General features: G+C 39.9%; 2 protein-coding genes across 2 annotated transcripts in view; one reads left to right on the top strand and one right to left on the bottom strand.

The window, feature by feature from the left end:
• LOC145495164 (uncharacterized) overlaps positions 1-3676 on the top strand; it is a 7134-nt gene extending 3458 nt beyond the window's left edge. Inside the window, exons 3-4 of the mRNA XM_081474742.1 lie at positions 346-565; positions 1190-3676. Of these exons, the coding sequence (XP_081330868.1) occupies positions 346-565; positions 1190-1748 (779 nt within the window). The 3' untranslated portion in view covers positions 1749-3676. The remainder of the gene's footprint in view (positions 1-345; positions 566-1189) is intronic.
• Positions 3677-6984: 3308 nt separating this feature from the next.
• Positions 6985-20000, bottom strand: part of LOC145494518 (sorting nexin-17-like) — a 14387-nt gene continuing 1371 nt past the window's right edge. Inside the window, exons 2-15 of the mRNA XM_081474005.1 lie at positions 19929-20000; positions 19262-19444; positions 18695-18805; positions 17687-17777; positions 17495-17579; positions 17236-17305; positions 16815-16907; positions 15881-16021; positions 15063-15125; positions 13776-13880; positions 12945-13022; positions 12458-12541; positions 11644-11760; positions 6985-11076 (exon numbers count right to left, since the gene is read on the bottom strand). The exon at positions 19929-20000 is cut by the window's right edge and continues 3 nt beyond it. Coding sequence (XP_081330131.1) covers positions 10978-11076; positions 11644-11760; positions 12458-12541; positions 12945-13022; positions 13776-13880; positions 15063-15125; positions 15881-16021; positions 16815-16907; positions 17236-17305; positions 17495-17579; positions 17687-17777; positions 18695-18805; positions 19262-19444; positions 19929-20000 — 1392 coding nt within the window. The 3' untranslated portion in view covers positions 6985-10977. The remainder of the gene's footprint in view (positions 11077-11643; positions 11761-12457; positions 12542-12944; positions 13023-13775; positions 13881-15062; positions 15126-15880; positions 16022-16814; positions 16908-17235; positions 17306-17494; positions 17580-17686; positions 17778-18694; positions 18806-19261; positions 19445-19928) is intronic.

Genomic DNA, 20000 nt, shown 5'->3' on the forward strand with positions numbered 1-20000 from the left:
ACAACTTACTCATCACACTCACAGACCTTATTCCTACTTATTCGTTGCCTACCCACGAGGTTTCTAATTAAACAATATAATGTGTCTGATAGTTGCCTTGGGGGAATTCTTGTTCCGGATGGACGCTTCCGTATGATTCGCTTTGCTCCGCAACGTTACACTTGTAAGCAAAATTTTTGTTACACCTTACGTATGTGGTTTGTACTATGGATTCTCCAACAATTTGAAAGTAGCTCTCGCCCTTTCTCGTATAAGAGACAGGAATTAGGGCAAGAAATGTTTATTATATCGCAATTATGGAATAAAATTTCCTGACCTTAATCAAATGGATGTTTTTACCTTTAGGTTGGCCTGTGTGGTTCAGGATGCAAGACCAAAACTCCCCAGCGGTAACCCTAATGACTGAGGAAGAGAAAGACCTGGGGAAGACGAAGATACAAGTGACTGATCTGGTACTTGCTGTGCGTACAACTATGCCTTGTCTCAAAGAAGACTGGGTGAAAGAGAAACAGAACACTACAAAATGGCTGACACAAGATCAGCTCAAGAGGCTTAAAGACATGAGGTGAGAGTAAGTTTTGAAAGACGAGTTATCTTAGGTTAACCTCATTGGTGTCTTTTTTCTTTCAGGTTTTGAATTTTACTTTCTGCAAGGCAAACAAGAGGACAATATGATAACAGGCCAATACAAGCCATTATATCGTTCTTAAGTTGGCCCATGCATTAAGTTGTCTCCTGAGCTCCGCTTGAAAACTGAAATCAGGAAGATCGATCAATATTTCTTGCTTGTTTCACACAAAACAATTATTTTACTCGCACTTACTGGATATCAGATAATTTAACAAACTCATGGCGGGGCACCATCTTGGTTATCGATCAATGCATCACATCCAAAATGCGGTCGTGGGACAGTTATTATGTAGTTTAATTAAGAACAGGAGTACCTCCTGGGAATAATACATTCCTGGTTGTGAAGCCATGATCCTGTTCAGGGAATTTGGACTTTCAAAAATCGTTATCACCCGACTTATGCATGTAAATACCTCGAAACTTACTAGACCATTTCTTAATGTTTTCGTGAAGGCTTCCCGCGCTCAAATTGAGTAACATTTTGTTTTCTTCCGGAGCCTAATTATAAATGTAGTTGATCCATGTGAAGGAGACTAACTCATATCTCTCCGTAATACAGGTGTAATGTAGTAGCCAAGTCATGGGAATCTAAAGAAACAAACCTGACAGTCTGGAGGATCTCTTATTCAGGGTTGGAGAGAGAGTGCGTCAACGCCATTCCTCCAGAACCCAAGATATGCTTGATCATCATCAAAGCCATTCGACGAAAATTCTTAAGCAAGCCAAAGGGTCTCATCAGCTACCATGTGAAAACCGTTCTCTTCTACACTTTGGATAAGACCGGTAGCGACTGGAAGAAGTCGGAGCGAGAAAACAACATCCTGGGATTGTTGCAGTCTCTAGCGGAAGCGCTCAAGTCGCGATCACTACCGGTTTATTTCGAGCCCAGGCTTAACACTCTTGAGAGCATGGACGCAGAAACCGCAGCCGAGCTGGAGACGAAGGTGAGAGAAATCATTCGTTCGCCACGTATTCTCCTCCAAGGGTGCCTGTTTCAGTCTCTGGATGAAGATCACAAGAAAGAGCACTTCGAAAAGGGCAAAGAAATTAATCCGGTGTGGTTTGACGAGAAACCACCAGAGCCAAGCATGTTTGGCGAAATAAACCCTCAAGACTGATGGCTGTAACCACGACACTGATTCACTTCTCTGCTTCATGCACCTATTAATACTAGAAGTAATCATAGATTATGAGTGCGTTCGCGTTAAGGTATTTAGGCAAGGTTGACATTGTGGGGCACCCCAAAGGTGTAGAGGTACATGCGAAGCTAATGAATTAGGGTAGGCCATAGGAACAAAGATGTTGTCTGGTACATTTACATATGTTTACTTTAGAAAAGGGAACTGTTAGGTTAGCTTCAGTTGGCTTTGGCTCGTCGTTTCATGACGGACCACGCGTAGTTTGTTGTATGGTAATTTTGTTAGGGTATATGATAAATTGTTGTACATACCTAAAAGATTGTGATAATGACAGAATTGGTTATTAACGGCAATTGTTGAGGCGCAGTTAAGACAATTATCACAGTCTAAAAGTGAACTTAGCGAGTATTTTCAATTTTGAATTTGAACTTGAACTGAACAACTTAAACAAAATAAAGAACAGCTAGAGGAGTTAACAGACTTATCACAGAGGGTGAATTTATACCTTAAGTATGGAAATGCTATGTGGATGATAGCTTTTGTATCATTAAAAGGAATGCTGTCAACTCCTTTCATACTACACTTAATTCCATCGATGCACACATCTCATTCACTATTGAGAAGGAATCTGACCAACAGATCGCTTTCTTAGATACTTTGGTTTCCCACAAGGATAACACAATTACTTCACGATCTTGTCACCATGACAAACGCCACAAGATTAGCACAGCTGAGACCCTCTTACACCGCGCAATTAAACTCCCTAGTACATGGCAAGGGAAAAATACTGAAATCAACCATGTCACTGATGCTCTACGAGCCAATAACTATCCCTCCTATGTTACCTCCAACACCTTAAAGGGGAAATTTTCCAAACCACCCACGCACGCCATCCCCACACCTGAAGAATTGGTTTGCATGTTTTTTAAATGGGCTGCGCCTCAAGAGAATCCTAACAGTTCTGTTCTCCTTCCCTTCATCAATGGTGTCACGCAACCACTAGCTAACAAGAATTCTTCGTAGGTACGACATGCAAGTTGCAAATAAGCCATTAAGGGCCCATTAACCGATTTATGCGCGCACTCCCGCGCGTTGCTAAGGAGGTGAAATTTCACTTCCGGTTACTTACGTCAGCCTGAGCGCAGAAAATAAAAATAAATCAATAACTTTCAAATTCGCTCACATCTTAGATGTTTTTCTTTGTGTTTCACAAAATGCAAAGTAAAAAAGTACAAGCGAAGACAAAATAAGAGAAAGACAGAAAAACAAGAGCAATAGAAAGAGAAAAACTAACTCCGTGTGGCTTTGTTTGATCTTACCGAAGTGTGCTGGTAGTGGAAACTGCGCACGCGCTGATAGGGTAACTTCCAATATATATCGGGCGCACTTCCGGTTTCTTTAAATGCTAAAGGAAACGCGGTTTTTCCTTAAATCCTGCCTTTTTTTGACGGATTTCGATTAAAGCCAACGTTGGAAACATAGCTATGCATTCCTTTTTCAAAATCATGCTTTTTTCAGAAAATTACGAACTTTTTAATATTTTGAAATTCTCTCAAAATCTGACCTTTTAGAAATGAAACAAAATCTATGCATAGGGTAATGAGGATTTAAATTAAAATATTAAATCAATGAAAAAAATTGCGATAAAGTAATTTGCCTGGGAGCCTTTGCGTTTTTTCAGTATTAGTCACATGACCATGGGCGGGGCCTGATGACGTCATCACTAGTGTTGCTGATCATGAAAAAGTTAGAACACATGAAAATAACTCTGAAGTAACTTAAAATGACGAGGTTATATGAGAATAAATTTTCCCTAGCAACGGCTCAAAAAGATCAGTTAATGGGCCCTTAAAGACTTTGCAACAAGAATTTCCTTCTCCCAAATTCCCCCATCAATTGACCATCAACCGAACGTGATTTATAAAATACCATGTGCCGATTGCGATTGGTGTTAGGGACCGTTCATTTTTTATAAGGTAGGGGGGGCTGGTGGGATTTGGGGGGGGCCATGCGAAAAAAAATGGCTTTCGAGGGGAGGTCATCCCAAAAAAATAAGGGAAAAAGGGGGGGTCACGTGAAATATTTTAGTAAAACTTTAAAATGGCATAACGTTTGAATATCAAAAAAATTGCTATAGAATAAACATAGAAGGCAGGATACAAATTTATTACAAACTTTCCTTCTGCTTTAAAAAAACGTTTGGCCACAAAAAGCATTTGTAGCTACTGAAAAGAAGTATTTAACACTGTTATTTTCGAATGCAACTTTCACTGGCACTCATCTTCATCTTCGCTGTCATCGAGTTCTTCGTCGCCGCTTGTGCTGCTATGGGAGTCTCTTTCACCAATGCTGCAAGAAGCAGCAATGCTTTCCGTCAGAGTGTACTCTTCAGGGTACATGAAGGTGTAAACATAATCTCTGACTTCCCGCTCAAGGTTTGTGGTGAAATAATTCCCTTCCAAGAGCTGTGCAATGTATGGCCCATCTCTTCTAAATAACGACGTGGCAACATCCTCAACTTTAATACACTCTTCCAGGACGGCCGTTCTAGGAGGGTACACAAGGCATTGTGGAAGATCATTTCCTAGCGGGTTTCCAACACAGATTCCATAAACTCGTTGGACGTTGTTTTCAGTCCGCTTCCTCTTTCTTTCATTTGACTTTCTGCGGTTTTCTTTTTTCCTTCTCCTTTTGTTGATGTGCTGTTTGAGTGTGCCCTTGAATATGCTGTTATAATTGCTCTTCTTATTTTCTAGTGCTTCCATGTCCTGCGTGACCTTCGTCAACTTAGCTTCTATACATTTGATCTGCTTTACATTAAAACTGTGGGCAAATTCTTCGCCCTGCTTTAAAGCAAGCCCATTGGACTGAAAGAGTGTGGAATCATGTTCCTTTACATCTTTCAATATGACATTCAACTTTTCCACAATTGCTCTGAGCTCTTTGATGGAGAAGTTCAGTTTTCTTCCATCACTGGGCTTCAACTGGTACCCTGGCACGGAAAACTCACCCACCCTTTCTGAACAGCCATCCGCACTTAGAAAGATTGCTTCTTTTGCTTGTAAGATGTCAAACTGCCTGGATCGTTCAGCAGTAAACCTTTTCTTAAACGACTCGTCGCTTTCGCCATTATTGCGCATTTTGGAATTTTGCGCATTTAAAAAGCAGCAAGAGTGAGAAAGTAAAGGCAATTGTAAAATATTCATGCTTGCAGCAGAAGAGTTCTCTCAGAGCTGGCCAACCAACACTGAGAAATGCCAGGACATTGACACAAAATGACAACAGGGCAAGTGCTCACAGCAGTGAAACAGATGAAAGTGACAATGATGAGTATGACAGTGATGCCATTGACTCTGGGGGAGAAGATGACTCAAATGACGTCATTCTTGCATTCATCAATTCAGAGGAGGAAGATGCCAATGAGAGGCCAAATGCCACACGCTCAGGGCGAGCCATAACTAGGAGATCCGAAATTCACTTCTCATTCTTTTGATTTGTTTTTTAAACAACAGCTCTCTGTCGTATAGGGATTGTAAATATTGTCTTCATGGTGAGCACAATAACGTGAAGTAGGGGGATAATAGAGAAATATTAAAAAAGTTGAAATCTAAATATTGTTTGTTCAATTTTTTTTTTGGGGGGGGGGTCATCCCAAAAAATGACCGCTATAAAGGGGGGGCCATGTGAAAAAATTGGTAAGCTGAGGGGGGGTCATGCGATTTTTAAATGGTGCTTCCCAAATCCCACCAGCCCCCCCTCCCTCATAAAAAATGAACGGTCCCTTATGTAGGCGAAACCGGCCGGTGTTTTGAAACTCGTAAGAAAGAACATATCAGGAATGTAAAAACATGTGCTAATGGATCAAACATTACGAAACATGCATGGTCATTCGATCATCGCGTAGATTTTGATAATTCTAGTGTCATCGACAAAGGCTCTTTTCGCATTAGAAAAACTTTGGAGGCTTGGCACACTGCTACCAAGCATGCTGACAATAACTCTAAGTCGATTCTAAACCAGTGTGGTATTCTTTTTAAACAAGTCACCTAATCTACACATTAAATTTGCTTTTTTCCTTCTTATTATTTTCATCTCGCCTTTTCTTGCGTATATTTTCCCATTTTGCATTCCATTTTTTATCCGTTAAAGGCTGTAGATCGACAGGCGAAAGCTCATGTTATTTTTTGAAATGTTTAGCCAGCGAACGTTTTTATTGTAATTTTGATTATGTCTCATCCTGGCTGCGCTTCAATCTTTAAAACAATTAGATTATTCACTCTCGATTTCTATGCATGATAGTTGACTCGGGCCGCGCCCTCGTCAACTATTTAACAATTAAATTACGAGCTCGAGATTTCTATGAGGCGATAGTTGATGAGGCCGAAGGCCTCATCAACTATTACCTCGTAGAAATCGAGAGCGAATAATCTAATTGTTTTAGTAAAATTCTTACCAAAGTTTACTTCAAATAACGGTTTCCAATTATTTCTTGACGTATTATTAAACTTTGCGCCTGAAAAAGATCGCTCGGATTGAATCGTCATTTAAAATTGAAATTGTGTGTGGTGCGCATTAGTTTTTTCAATAATTTCAACTTTTTGAAAAGTCAAGAAAGCCTAAATGTCCTTCGTTTAGACTTCTCAGGAATTTAATTATCCATTTGCATCAAAATTTTCCTCCAAAACTTTGGAAAAACGAAAAAAACGTCGCCATTTCCTAGACGACCTCCAGCCACTGCACACTAATGGCTGATAGTGTTCAATGGTTCAGCGAATCAGATTACAGCATTTGCATTAGTATACTAGTAGAATTCTACTAAAACCCGATTGAAATCGAGAGCGAATGATCTAATTGTTTAATAGAAACACGAGGGGAAGTTTGGGAGAACGAGAAATGCTGTGGGAGCACGAGCCGCAGGCGAGTGTTTCCACAGCTTTTTTGAGTTCTCCCAAACTTTCACGAGATTTCTATCGGCTGTGCCCTCGTCAACTATCACGCATAAAAGTGAAGCAAATAATCTAATTGTTTTAGTATAAATCTACTAGTCGTTCGAAACTTTATCGAAATCCTCTTCACAGACACTGCGAAAACGCCAAGAAGCGGCCATCATTTTGTACACTGCTACGCTACACTGCTACTCACTATCTATCACAGAATAGATAGTGAGTATCGTAGCCAATCAGAGAGCGGCTTTCGTGATAGAACGCTAGTGGATCTATACTAATACTCGATAGAAACACGGTACATGTTTTCTAAAAGTGGCCGTTGGCCGTATTAACGGGTTGGCCGCATTTTAAATTAAAGGGGTTTTCTTTTTAGAAAATGTGTGGGCGTTTCGCTGGGACAAAAAAAGTGGCCCCAATAACGAGGTGATCGTAAGGCGGGGTTCTACTGTACCACAATGAATAATTAAGTGAGCTTGTAGCCTGTGAACAGGCTCTGTAGTCCAGGATGGGAGAGGGGGAGAGAGACGCCCTAATGTCCACCCCATTTGCCCCTCGGCCACTTCCTTTTGGCCCTTTCAACCGCAGTCAGACCCTTCCAGCCGGAACCTGTTCACAGGCTAGTGAGCTCGCCATATTGAACACTCATGGCCTGTCGCCTAGGTGGCGGCGCTAGGGCTTAAGGGACCATTAGGAATATACAATAAACGACCAGTTGATAAACAACAAATGGTGTTTTCTTTCTGTTTAATGACTTTCCACCAAAGCTTTGTTGATTGTGACTCCCAGAATAATTCCATAACTACTCACGCGGGTATGTAGGCGCGAGGTCATTACTTTTTCCCCAAAGTGAATTCTGACCGCGCAAAAAAACAGCTGGAATGTTAACTTTATGTTAAAATAAACTAATAACGACAAAAACTTGGCAAATTATTGTTTATTTTTCTCTGCCTTGACAAGTTTACAGCAAAGCAAAGTGTCTTCTGTCGTAATAATAGACAAACAAGTAAAATTATGACATACAAAAATAGATCAAGATGTAAATGTTTTTCCTGTTTAATTAAACTTTAAACCGCTTTTCAAGCTAGAGATTACAAGGTTCCCTTTGGCACATAATGCAGTTTTGCTTGTGTAATGGGCTAAAATAAGAGATGTTAAGCAACCATATGGTCTTTTAGATTTGTCTGTGTCAAGGCCATCAACCTTTTAGAAACAAGAAAAATTACCCTTCCTGGTTCGCGCTTTCTAAAATAATAAGAATTTGGTCATTGCATGTCGTTTTGCAAAGGATGGCTAAACCCCGGTCCACACAACGCGTGAGGAATTTGAAAACGGTGTTTTCACTTTGGAAACGCATCAAATGTTTTCCGTCCCCACTACGCCGGAGAAATGTAAAAACGCAACAATCACCGGTAATACAGGGTTCGTACCCTTTTTCAAAAACAAATTTCCAGGACTTTTCCAGGACGTTTCCAGGACGCCGATTGATTTTTCCAGGACTCTAAAATTCACATTAACCCTTTCACTCCCAAGATCTTAATGTTAATTCTCCTTGCTGTCTGCCATAAATTTCATATTTTTCTACTTGAGTTTAACAGATTTCCAGAACTTTCCAGGACCAGTAGCCCTTTTCCAGGCCTTTCCAGACCTGGAAAAGGCCACAATAAAATTCCAGGACTTTCCAGGTTTTCCAAGACCCGTACGAGCCCCGTAATATTGGATTTGTGTTTGAAAAACACTCGAGCAGGAAAATCACACGATTATCGTGAGGTAATCGTTTTAAAAAAGCTCCGTTTCAAAATGTTTTCTGTCCACACGAAAACGAAAAGCCGGCGTTTTCAAATTTCTCCGGTTTGAAGAGCGTTTTCGAAAAGCTCGGTTTCCGTGACGGATTAGTGTGGACCGTAGGCCTCACTGGAGAAATAAAGCTGCGTTTTAAAATTCCTCCGGCGTAATGTGGACGACACCCAAGGAATTCACCAAGAATTATAACGCACATGCAAAGCTGTTGCTTTCAATAAATCTTTTCTTCGGCAATTTTTTTTTTAACGTTATGGTTTGCTCAAGTTCCCTAATTTCTGCCCAGTGTACTATCCATAAGCCCTCATTTCAATGTAAATAATTTCTAGATAAGTGGTAGTAACACGCTGTTTCACTGAAATACAATGATAATAAAACAAATGATAACAGTGAAAAGCTAACACCTTCGGACTACAAATGGTTTAAGATGTAAGAACACACAAACTCTTCCAATATGGAAAACTATAATTACCCTTAACAGCAGCAACAGAAAAAAAATCACTAAAATCACGTGCACGAAAGGCACAGTTTAACACATACATTAGTTAGCTTTAAGTCCTCCTCTATCACATGATCGTGTCAATAATATTACACTATAATTATTACAAAATCATAATCATACCAAAGAGAAAAGAATGGTCACCAACCACTAAACTAGCTAAAAAAGCATGCCAAAAAATGCTCACTATTTAAATTCTAATTTTTCAAACATTACACCGTTCAAGACGTAAAAACTGAGTTTCATTAACGAGCTACGATTTTGTTATCAACACAGTCTCGTGATTGTTCCCTGTTACACAGGCCTTACAAGCATTGAATGCGACAGCCAACAGTCATGGCAAATCATCGCAATGATTTGTTATTTATTTTTTTTTTTCTTTTTTTAAAGCAGTGGTTATATTGACGAAATATTTCAAATACAGTCAATTATTGAGTGGGACATAATTTTACACAACTTTCTTGGGAAGCACTTGTCTCCAAACCCCTTAGTAAGGAGCTTAAGCAAACGGCAACGAGAACGTCACAAAACAAAAGGTTTATGAGTAGAACAATAGCTGCGCACGTGCGTTATAAATCTTTGTAAAATTCTCAGCCGTCCTCTGCACAACAACAACGTGAAATATGTTCTGCGTATTTTGGAAAACGCAAACGACGGCGACTAATTTTTCGTATTTTCATTTGGAATCGAACGCTAGCGTTACATATTTAGCTTGAGCAAGTTTTCAGACCAATAGGCGCACTAAACAGATTTAGACAATAGCGAAAATCAAAGGTAAAATAGAATTCATTTTTTACTAGGCGTTGTCCTCGGGGTCGCCGTCGTCATTGCTTAAGCTCCTTAATAGCTTGCACTGTCAGTGACCCTTGCAAACATTGAAGTATAATGCCAACAGAATAGAAATTTATCTGAGTTTGACAAGTCAAAAAGAACAAGGTTTTTGGTGAGACGAAGTGATGGGTGCCCATTTTGCAAGAACGAAAGAAACTCAGTGCCATTTCATTTCATGAGCTCAAGCTGCCAAAACTCCAACGTTTTCTGGCTTCCACCTTAACTGAAACAGCTGGCTAAGCTAGCATCTATTCACCTAAAACCATTTCTACAAATTGACCGGTCCAGCCGGCTGGAGATGAGAAATGGTACAATCAGAAATTTCCTTTTATAGAGCCCTGCAGTCACTAATAACATCAACCCTATTTATCTTCAAAACCTCACACAAAATGTAAAATATAATTGGGTACAAAACGTTCACCACAAGACTGAAAACGAGTAATTAAAATATATTTAGCCTAATAATAGAAACTTCTGTTTTAAAGCCACATAAATCTTGTTTTTCTAGCTGTTTCTTAGGGTGTCACATTCTACCATCATAAAAAACGAGCCCCTGAGTTTAATCTATATTATTATAATAATTGTAACTGATTTGTTCCAGACCTAAACAAATTCTTGCCACAATTTTTAACAATAAACATAATTTGGTAAATTTCCCAGAATAATATTTTGAAAGAATCTGCAATTGACCTCAAATGCATCTGCGCTTAACGTACATAAATTTGTCGTGAAAATTAAGAATAGTAAAAATTAGCACAATCATTTCACCATTTTGATCCAAAATCATAAACTGCGTGCAAAGACCGCCTCTCACCACCTCAACAAATGCCATACATGTTGTGATCAATATTTGTTTCCCCTAATCGTCAGACTTTGAACATAGGCTTTGGTTTAATTGTTCAGATGGTTACAGCGGTGCGAAGAAAATACAGTGATTCATAACATTCAGTGCAATCAATAGCTTCACACAGGTAATTTTAAACACTTTTATCTTTTGCCTGATTGGCTCTCAACAAATCTACCATTATTATATAATACATAATTTTTTCAATATAAAATGAAAGCCTGACTTATAAAATATAAAAGCTAGAAGTCATATTACTCTAACCATGTAACCTTTCAACAAGCTCAAAGTTCAAAGGTCGTCGTCTCCAATCCCTTCAAACACCTTGTTTGTTGTCATGGCAGCATTACTTGACGGAGCAGTTGCCGGTTTGGGTGATTGTCCTTTACCCTGTTTACAAGAACGAAGAAAATCATCATCATCATCTTCATCGTCATCGTCACCGTCGCCATCATCATCATCAGTCCTAACTAATCTTGTCAATCACAGCTTGTGTGCTGGCAGTAAGTTTGAAGATAGCCTGCGAGCAGGCTCACCTTTGAGTCACGCGCGCGAGCGGCGAAGAGCAAAGCGATCCAGCGGGAAAGAGTCTGGCGAAGAGGCGCCAAGAAAGTGATTCTCGTCTCGCGGCTTTGCCGCTCGATTTTGTGCTCGTGGCTACGCCACGCTCGCTTGTGCTCTAACGTGAGCCTGCTGGCAGGCTAGTTTGAAGATAAGACCAGGAAAGAGAAGATAAAAGAAAGAAGATAAAAAAGTGCTGATTAAAGACAGACTGTACACTTTTGCACAAAGTGGCTTTTGTAATACAAGGCTTATGAGATGCAAAAATTGTCTCAGACATTCACTATTCACCATTATCTGAAGCTAGAGTTTTGATACATATTGTTACATGTCGAAGACATGAATATGGTACCACCATTGCCACACCCTTACAGTGAGGCAAGTTTTATTACTTACTGCCGATTGTTTGGATGTTTTTGGTTTTCCCGGTGAACTCTGTTTCTGTCTAGCTTCTGGACTTGTGGATGGAGAAGTTGAACCATTCACAGTTTTGCTCTCTTGTTCTACGTCACCCTGATTCCAGAATTTAAACAAACATGTTAATCAGCTAAAACAGCTAGCCAGGCCTGATAAAGTTGTAAAGAAAACAGTGGGTGTTTGGCCATGTGGGTTTGTGTGAGATAATTGTCACAAAACTATATGCATGATGCATTTATCATCTGTTCCTGTTTACTTGTATATATTAATTTATGTATAAACTACTCAATATAATGTGGGAGGAAAAACACAAATAAACTACAAGTTCGTCCCTACAAGCCTGTTTCGTGGTCCCTACAAGCCTGTTTCATCCCCTGATGAGTGGGCAACCACGAAACAGGCTTGTAGGGACAAACTTGTAGTTTATTTGTGTTTTTCCTCCCACATTATATACTTTGCTCTACTCTGATGTATTGAGCACTGTTTTACGAAAATCAAATTTTACACTTTAAACTACTCAGTATATACCCAAGGACATTCCTATGGTTTTAGAGCCAAATACAGTTGTTTACATCTTGTCATTAATATATTACAAAAAGAAACTTGCAGTCATCTACAGTCATCTACTATACATCTACAGTCTAACCCTACAGTCTGCCAAACTTCAAATAATTGATGAAACCGTAACCTAGGTTATGGTAAATATTCATTGTATGAGCTGGTGTAGTAAACAACCATGGCTCTTTATGATTAGATGTGCCACAGGCACCTTGAAGCTTTATAATTTATATACCTCTGTCGATGCATCAGATGTCACAGAATTGGTACGCTCAAAACCTGGACTTGCTTCCTTCTTCATCTTTGCACGATCTTTAGGCTGAGAAACAAATTGGTTGAACAACAGTATAGAGTTAAGGTCTCTCTCTTAGGATGCAGGTCAAAGGACATTCCCAGTCTCAGGGGTGGATCCAAGATTTTTCTTAGGAGGGGATGCACCACTAAGAAATGGCATAACTGACCTGTGAGGTAAACAAATATTAAAAGCAAATGCGAAGAAGGCTTCATCTCAGGGGGGAAGGGGGGCACACTCCCTGCACCCTCCCCCTAGATCCACCCCTGAATCTCATGCCATCAGATGCTTAGCACCAGATCACAGGACTTAAGGCCACAGAACAAAAATACACAGGGAACAGAGAAAATATCACGTGTTACATGTACGTCATTACACTACTGTAAGTGAAGCTCAACATGTCACACAACACTGAACGTAAGTCACCTACCCTTTTAATTGGTTTTCCGTTTTTTATTCTGAGGATTTCATCGACAATACTCTGAAGACAAAGGCTCATCAGAATTGCCTGTAATAAAATAAAACACAATCAGACCAAGTTCTGTTAATCCCTAGAGGAAAACAATGGGTCCAAAACTGTATTCTCAAGTAAACCAACAACATAAAACAGTAGCCTCAACAAAACTAAAAACTCCGCAAAGTGGCAAAGTGGGAAGTGCTGTGAACCTCTCAGGAAACTTTGTCATTTGTTGATTGTTTAGTTTCAATCTTAAATGTTGTCCACTTTTCAACTATTTCAGTTAACTGTTGTCATAAAATGAGTTTTCAAGCTATATGATAATTTGCGGTCAAGGACTGAATCTCTAAGAGTCTACATAATGCAAAGGAGTTGATATCACTTATAAATTTGTATCAAACAGACCCCTATTACTTGCTGACACAAGAAAGCGACCAGTAAGTTAACATTTTGATTGGTTAGTTTTTCCCTTGGTGGCCTGGTTCAGGTGGTCAAACTGTAATATGTTGCATGTTACTCTCACAACCTGACCAGCTCTCAGTTGGCTTGATAGCTCAGTTGGTAGTGCACTGCACGGGTATCACAAGGGTCATGGGTTTGGATCCCATTCAAGCCTGAATGTTTTTTTCAGGCTTTGATTTGACAGCTGCTTAAGTTGTGTGTATAACTGCAATGATCTTGAAACCATGTCTTCATATGTTACAATAATAAGTATAAATAGAGCTATTCTTCCCTGTGTAGCCATGACTCAGTCTCCTCTTACAGCAGGTGTACTGAACAAAGCTGAGGCTCAACTGTTAATACCTGATCACTGTGGATTGTTATCCATTCCATCTGGTCTTTCCTTATGAGATATTCAAAGGCTAGTTCCAAGTGTTCCTCCTGTTTTCCATTTTCATTAATGTCACTCTAGCAGAGAACAAACTTGAAGGGATTACTGTACGTCACAACTCTTACTTATCAGGCCTTCCAAGGGGGGTAGTCATGTTGCCATGTCACATCCTTTTATGTAATGATGTCGCCTAACCAGCCGAAGAAAATGTCACCGTCGTTTTTCTGCATGGTCATATGTTGCTGTTGCTACAAGGTTGATTTTTTAGTTTATTCAAAGAAAGAGCATGCAAGTTTCTGACATGTACAGACTTGCCAGGAGAATACACTCTCTAAATAGGCAAAAAGTCCAAAAGGGACAATGTTGTTCTTTCTTCTAGTGCTTCTGATGTCGCTGTCAAATTTTAGTGGGCTGTTCAATTCGCTGTCGCTGACTAGAAATCTCTGTGTCACTTGTTGTCACTTGTTGCTTTTACCCCTTGGAAGGCCTCACTAATACCAGCTAAATTATCCTTTGCTTTTTTTCAAATAAGGCTTGCTTATCACACTTCCTGCTACCAGTGGTTCCTCCATCCCACCATCCCGCTTACAGAGGCATCATCACAAACCTGGCGCGTTCTAAAGTATTTAAACTGTGACAAGACAATGTTTTTCTCTGATGAGACACCAAGCCTTCCCATACTAACGTATTACAACAGACTTGCAGCTGCCTGGATCACTGTTTAAGCTAAACAACAGTTAATTTTATGTTAATTGATCAATTACAGGCCTGCACCTCTAGTTTGCAGATGAATTGGTTCACAGATTAGCTTTAGTTAGGACACTGTATGCCAACCCTATGTTAGACCCTTCATAAAGTGTTATTGAGCACTGAACTTTAAAGCCAGAGAGCCTGACCATTCAAGGCCTCTACATTGTACTATTACCACCAGCTGGAGAATGTTCCATAACAGCACTACCCATAAAGTTAATTTATCAGCTACACTTGAAAGTCAGTAGCCAGCTGGATAGTCTGCATCCTCCCAGCTCCCCACAAGTTTTTGACCAGTTGCAACATTCCTTTAGAACTATAGCAAAATTGGTTGAATATATGATTTATTTATCCCCAATTGACAGTCGACACCCACTGACTGACTATCAGGTGAACTGGCATCCTGACTGGCTGCATACTCGCTATCAAACAATCAATCGACAGCACCAGAAGCTGGTCAGTCTTCAAAAATGGTTATAGTCTTGAAGAACAGAATATAATTCACTCACCGATGCTGTTATTCTCCAACACCTCATTCTTGTCACCTTGAAGCTGCCTTCTTGTATTTTGTGCTTGGAAAAAAATTATGAAAAGAAAATAAATATCATATTTAAATTACATGTTACACTACTGGAAAAGTAAAGCAGCTTCATTTACCAACTTTTGACTTCTAGGGGACTCCCGTGCTTTTTGTAACTTTTAGAGCTTAAAAAAAGTGATTTTGGTATCTCTTAGGGCGTTCAGCCTCAAAAGGTGAACAGCAGGAGCTTTTGTGGTACCGTATTTCAAGAGGCAAAAAACTTATGACAGGAGATAATGCGTTGTTTTAGAGTTCAGCTACCAGTACCTGTAAGGGGTGAAAAAAATTTCAAGCCATGCCCCAAAAAAGGATCTTGTCACCTCTTAGAGGTTCTTTTCAAAATTTCTGATGAGCGCACCTTGTCCTTTTTATATGGGAATTACTCCCTCCCTGGACTTTACCATGCTCAAACTGTAGCTAGCCGTCATCTCAGAGTCTAAGGTACATTCTACCACAGATCTTTAGATAAACACACATCCCATGTACACAAACATTACAATTACCAGTAACTAGCCAATCCACATGGTGACACAGGGGCATATAGAGTGGGGTATGCTGTTAAGAAACACCTTTGGTACAAACAGCAGTGCTTACAGACTGAGTAAGCAGTCAAGGATAAGTCCACACATCATATGATAAAAGCATTGTCTAATCCTTCCGAATAAGCATACCAGTCCAGCACAATGTCATTTCAGTTAGTAGTTCCATAAACCCAACACACAGTGTGTTAATGAACAGTTCGCTTACATCTGGAGTTTGAAGTCTGAAGTTCAGTTCTCTGTCACCAACACTAATGATAACTCTTGTGTCTTCTTCAGGGTAATTTGTGATACAAGGTTTAAACTGCAGGTATCCGTAGAATCTTAGTGATCTTGCAAGTCGCAAAAACTGAAAAAAGAATTCAAAACAATAAATTATGATTATGAACAACATTAGGCAATCTTTCACACTGGCCAGAAAAATTAAATATCTTCCAATCCTAAAGATGAGAAGAACCAGGTAGAACTTAGTACAGGCAAATGTCTGCAAAACTTACAGCTGGAAATTAAAATAGAATTTGTCCTACTGCTGCAGCTGCATATACAGTAAGTAGGCCTTAGTAAAAGTAAAAACACTATTTTTCTCTTCAAATACATGTATTATTTATTTCCAAGAAAAACAACATTATCAAATTCATGTCCAGACATCAACCTAACGAGTTCTAACAGTGCTGAAAATCAACCATTTTCATTTGATTCCTAATGTAACGATTATCGAGCACATAAAAGTTGTAAATAAATACGACCTTTTTTATATAAGAACTATTCCTTGTCCAAAAAAGCACAATTTCAAGGATATTGGATTGGTTTTACTAATCATTTTGTGATAAACAAAACAGACTTTTCTCCAACGTTGAGGTAGTCAGTCATTGAAAAGAATTGTCATTTTGACCATGTGCCATATAATCTCAAAAGATCTAAGATTCTAACTATATTAGGATAGGTCATCTACACATATGGCTAGCCTTGTTCTCCACACCAATAGCATTTTTGTTCCTTTGTGGGTGAATTCTATTGACAACGAGCAATTTCAGCCATAGCATGTAAAGAAAATCAAGCATGGCCAGCCGTAGCAGGTGTTACAGGTTGCAACCCTTAATGACAGCCCTGAACTGTGTGCAGGGATAGCGTGAAAGTCTCACCTGAAGTTTATCACCTTTCTTTTTGAGTTCTGCCAGTTTTGCATGAGCCTCCTTGGAGCCAACTGTCCAACCTTTCTCTAAATCACTGACTGCCTGGAAACGATCAACAACATTACTTAGGATCAGCATACAATGGATACATGAACAACCATATATTTGAACTGTGGAGAAAGATATGAGGACATGATTGATCATCGTAGTTATACACAGAACTTAAGCAGTTGTGAAATTAAGTCCCATTCAAGCCTGAATATTTTTCAGGCTTAATTTCAAAACTGCTTAATATTAAGCTGTATCAGCCTAGAAGGAAAATTCCCAGCTCAAAAAAAAAAAACCTTTCGCATAGGAATCGGCCTTGGTTATATACTGCAGGATAAACAACTCTAATTTCACAAAAATAACCTATTTGCGAGGCCCTTACCTGCACATACAATAGATTCATTCCTATTCTGTCCTGAGTGATCTTGTCTTCTATTCTTGGATCCCAAAGCCTTCAGAAACAACAAATTAGCTCATCATTAACTTGTAGCTGAGGAAACCACTGTCAAGACTTTCTCTTTTAAAGAGTTTTAACTGTTTCTTTTTTTTCACGAGAGGTGACTGAAACTGTGCGCTGCTCCCAGAGACCAAGGTCTTGTAAGAAAACAAGAAATATTATTTAATTAACAGTTGTATCTCACGTTTTTCTGACAGCCACTCTGCAGGTTCCTGTTTCTTGTTTGATTGTCAGAAAAGGTGCTTCAAAGTCTTGAAATCTTCTGACAACTACACACATGCAACAAGCAAAAGCATCATATCATGAGAACACAGGAATGGTCATGATTCAGACAAGCTTTTGACATGTAGGGAGAATTGATAGTTAATCAGCTTACTGGCTGCCTCTCCGTCGTCTGCTCTTTTGATCAGAAAGAGTCCAAAGTAGTAGACCAGATCTTCATGAAGACCAATCTCTGCCATCAATGCCTGGAAAGAGATTATATTGTGTGAACTGAGAGCTGTTTGTATGTTTATCCAGCTGCTTGGCTAGCTAGTTGATTGAGTAGTCTTATAAACTCATTCTTCTCAATTTCCTCACCAACTGATCCTTGGACTTTGCGTAGACTTACTGGAGTTCCTGCAGTGTTGTGGACTGGCCTTGTCGGGTTAGTGCTTCACATATGGTTAACCTCATATTTGCACCTTTCCCCTTGGGCAGAATTGCCCCAGAAAATTGTGCCTGAGTCATATCAGGGGGGGGGGGGGGACCCCGTATAAAAAGGATGGGGGTGCTCATTGTACCTTTTAGGGGTTAAAAATGCAGTTTTGGTACCCCTTTAGATGTTCTTCCTCAAAAGGGTCCACAGTAGGTGCTTTTGCAGCACCTTTTAAGGGGAGCAGGGATGGCGCAGTGGTGAGAGCACTCACCTCCCACCAATGTGGCCCGGGTTCGATTCCCGGACCCGACGCCATAAGTGGGTTGAGTTTGTGTTGGTTCTCTTCTCTGCTTCGAGGGTTTTTCTCTGGGTTCTCCAGTTTTCCCCCCTCAGCAAAAAAAAACATACAGCTGATTCCAGCTGGCTGTAAGCTGTGCTCCAAGGTCACACATGGACCGTATAGCGGCTGCCAGAGGCACCAATGTATGCTTTCGGTTTGACCTTGTTGAGCTGCGTCGTTGCTGTACTTTGCGACGGTGATTAGCCGCGACAATTATTATTATTAAGCCAGAAACAAATATGGCAGGAGATAATCTGTTGTTTTAGGGCCACGCTTACAAAACAGGATCTTGGTATCTCTAAGGGGTTCTTTTTAAAATTCCTGATGACCACCCCCATCCCTTTTTTTTTATGGGAGTCCTGCTGGGGTCATACCATAAAGAATACACATAGCTACTGCTGCATTACCTCAAGTACATCATCTGTTCTGTCAGTAGACTGAATCGTCAATGCAACCTTCTGCCCATTCATCAGATAAACATCAAGTTGAACATCCTCTGAAGATGCTTTCAATGACTCCTAAAGAAAACAGCAACTGTGATGAGAACTATTTACTGCCACATGCCACAAGGTCGAAGGGCAAGAGGGAGACCTAAGACCACTCGCAGAAAGACTGCTGAGAAAGAAAAGAACATGGCTGGGTGGAAGAGCTGGAATGCAGCTAAGGCAGTGGCGCAAAACAGACAGTGCTGGACTGAGAGCACGACAGCGTTATGCGCCTACTGGAATGATGAGAAGATATGAGGATGATGAGGATTTTTATGCCACAGAAATACATAATTTTTCAAATAAAGTTCAAATTTAAAATCTTTACATGTTCATTCATTTGATATTCAATTTGTTTGTTCATTCACAAAACAAATCTCTTCTCAGGGAGGTTTGAAGAGTTCAGGTTTTTTTGTTTTACTTCCACAGTGATAATGTCGACAAGACTTATTAGTTTAAGCTTAAAGCTATGATTGTGACAACATATACCTTTTGAGCATTAAGGAAAAAACCCACAAAAATTGAACTTGAAGCAATCCCAGGATCTTGACAAATACCCTGTAGATACTTCTCCAAGTGAGCTCGCCTCTCTTCAACCTGCACTGGGGTCAAGGACAGTAACTTCCTTGGAGGAAACTTTGCTGTAATCCGTGGCCCATATTCTTTGCGCAGCTTAAAATAAAAGACATATACAGTTCAACCCCTGCTTAACGGCCACCCTCAGGAAAATGGATAGCGATTACTGGCTGAGGACATTGCACATGTTGTGTTCTTGGGCAAGACACTTAACTCTCACAGTGCCTCTCTCCACCCAGGTGTATAAATGGGTACCCACGATCAAACTCCATTGTGGGGGGAGTAGAAATACTCCTAGTCGCTTCATGCTACCGAAACCGGAAGTTCCAGCCTGATAGGCCACTTGGCTCATATGCAGACTTAACCTTTACCTTACCTCCCCATAATAGCCACCTCTCTGCAACAGTCACTTTCCTCTGTCCCCAAGAGGGCTGTTGTGCAGAGGTTCAACTGCAGTTATATTCTCAGGATATCATAGATAATTCAATAAACCTGGACTATCAAATGACACTACGGGAACTGTTACAGTCTGTTATATCAGTTGATTAATTATTTATTCAAAGAAATGTCAAAAACCTACCTGCTCACTAAATTGATAAAGGTCCGAAAATCGAATACCACAGTGAAAAGACCCATTAATGTGTACATTGTA

Source organism: Orbicella franksi, chromosome 8 (genome assembly GCF_964199315.1).
Source record: "Orbicella franksi chromosome 8, jaOrbFran1.1, whole genome shotgun sequence".
Taxonomy (NCBI): Eukaryota; Metazoa; Cnidaria; class Anthozoa; order Scleractinia; family Merulinidae; genus Orbicella; species Orbicella franksi.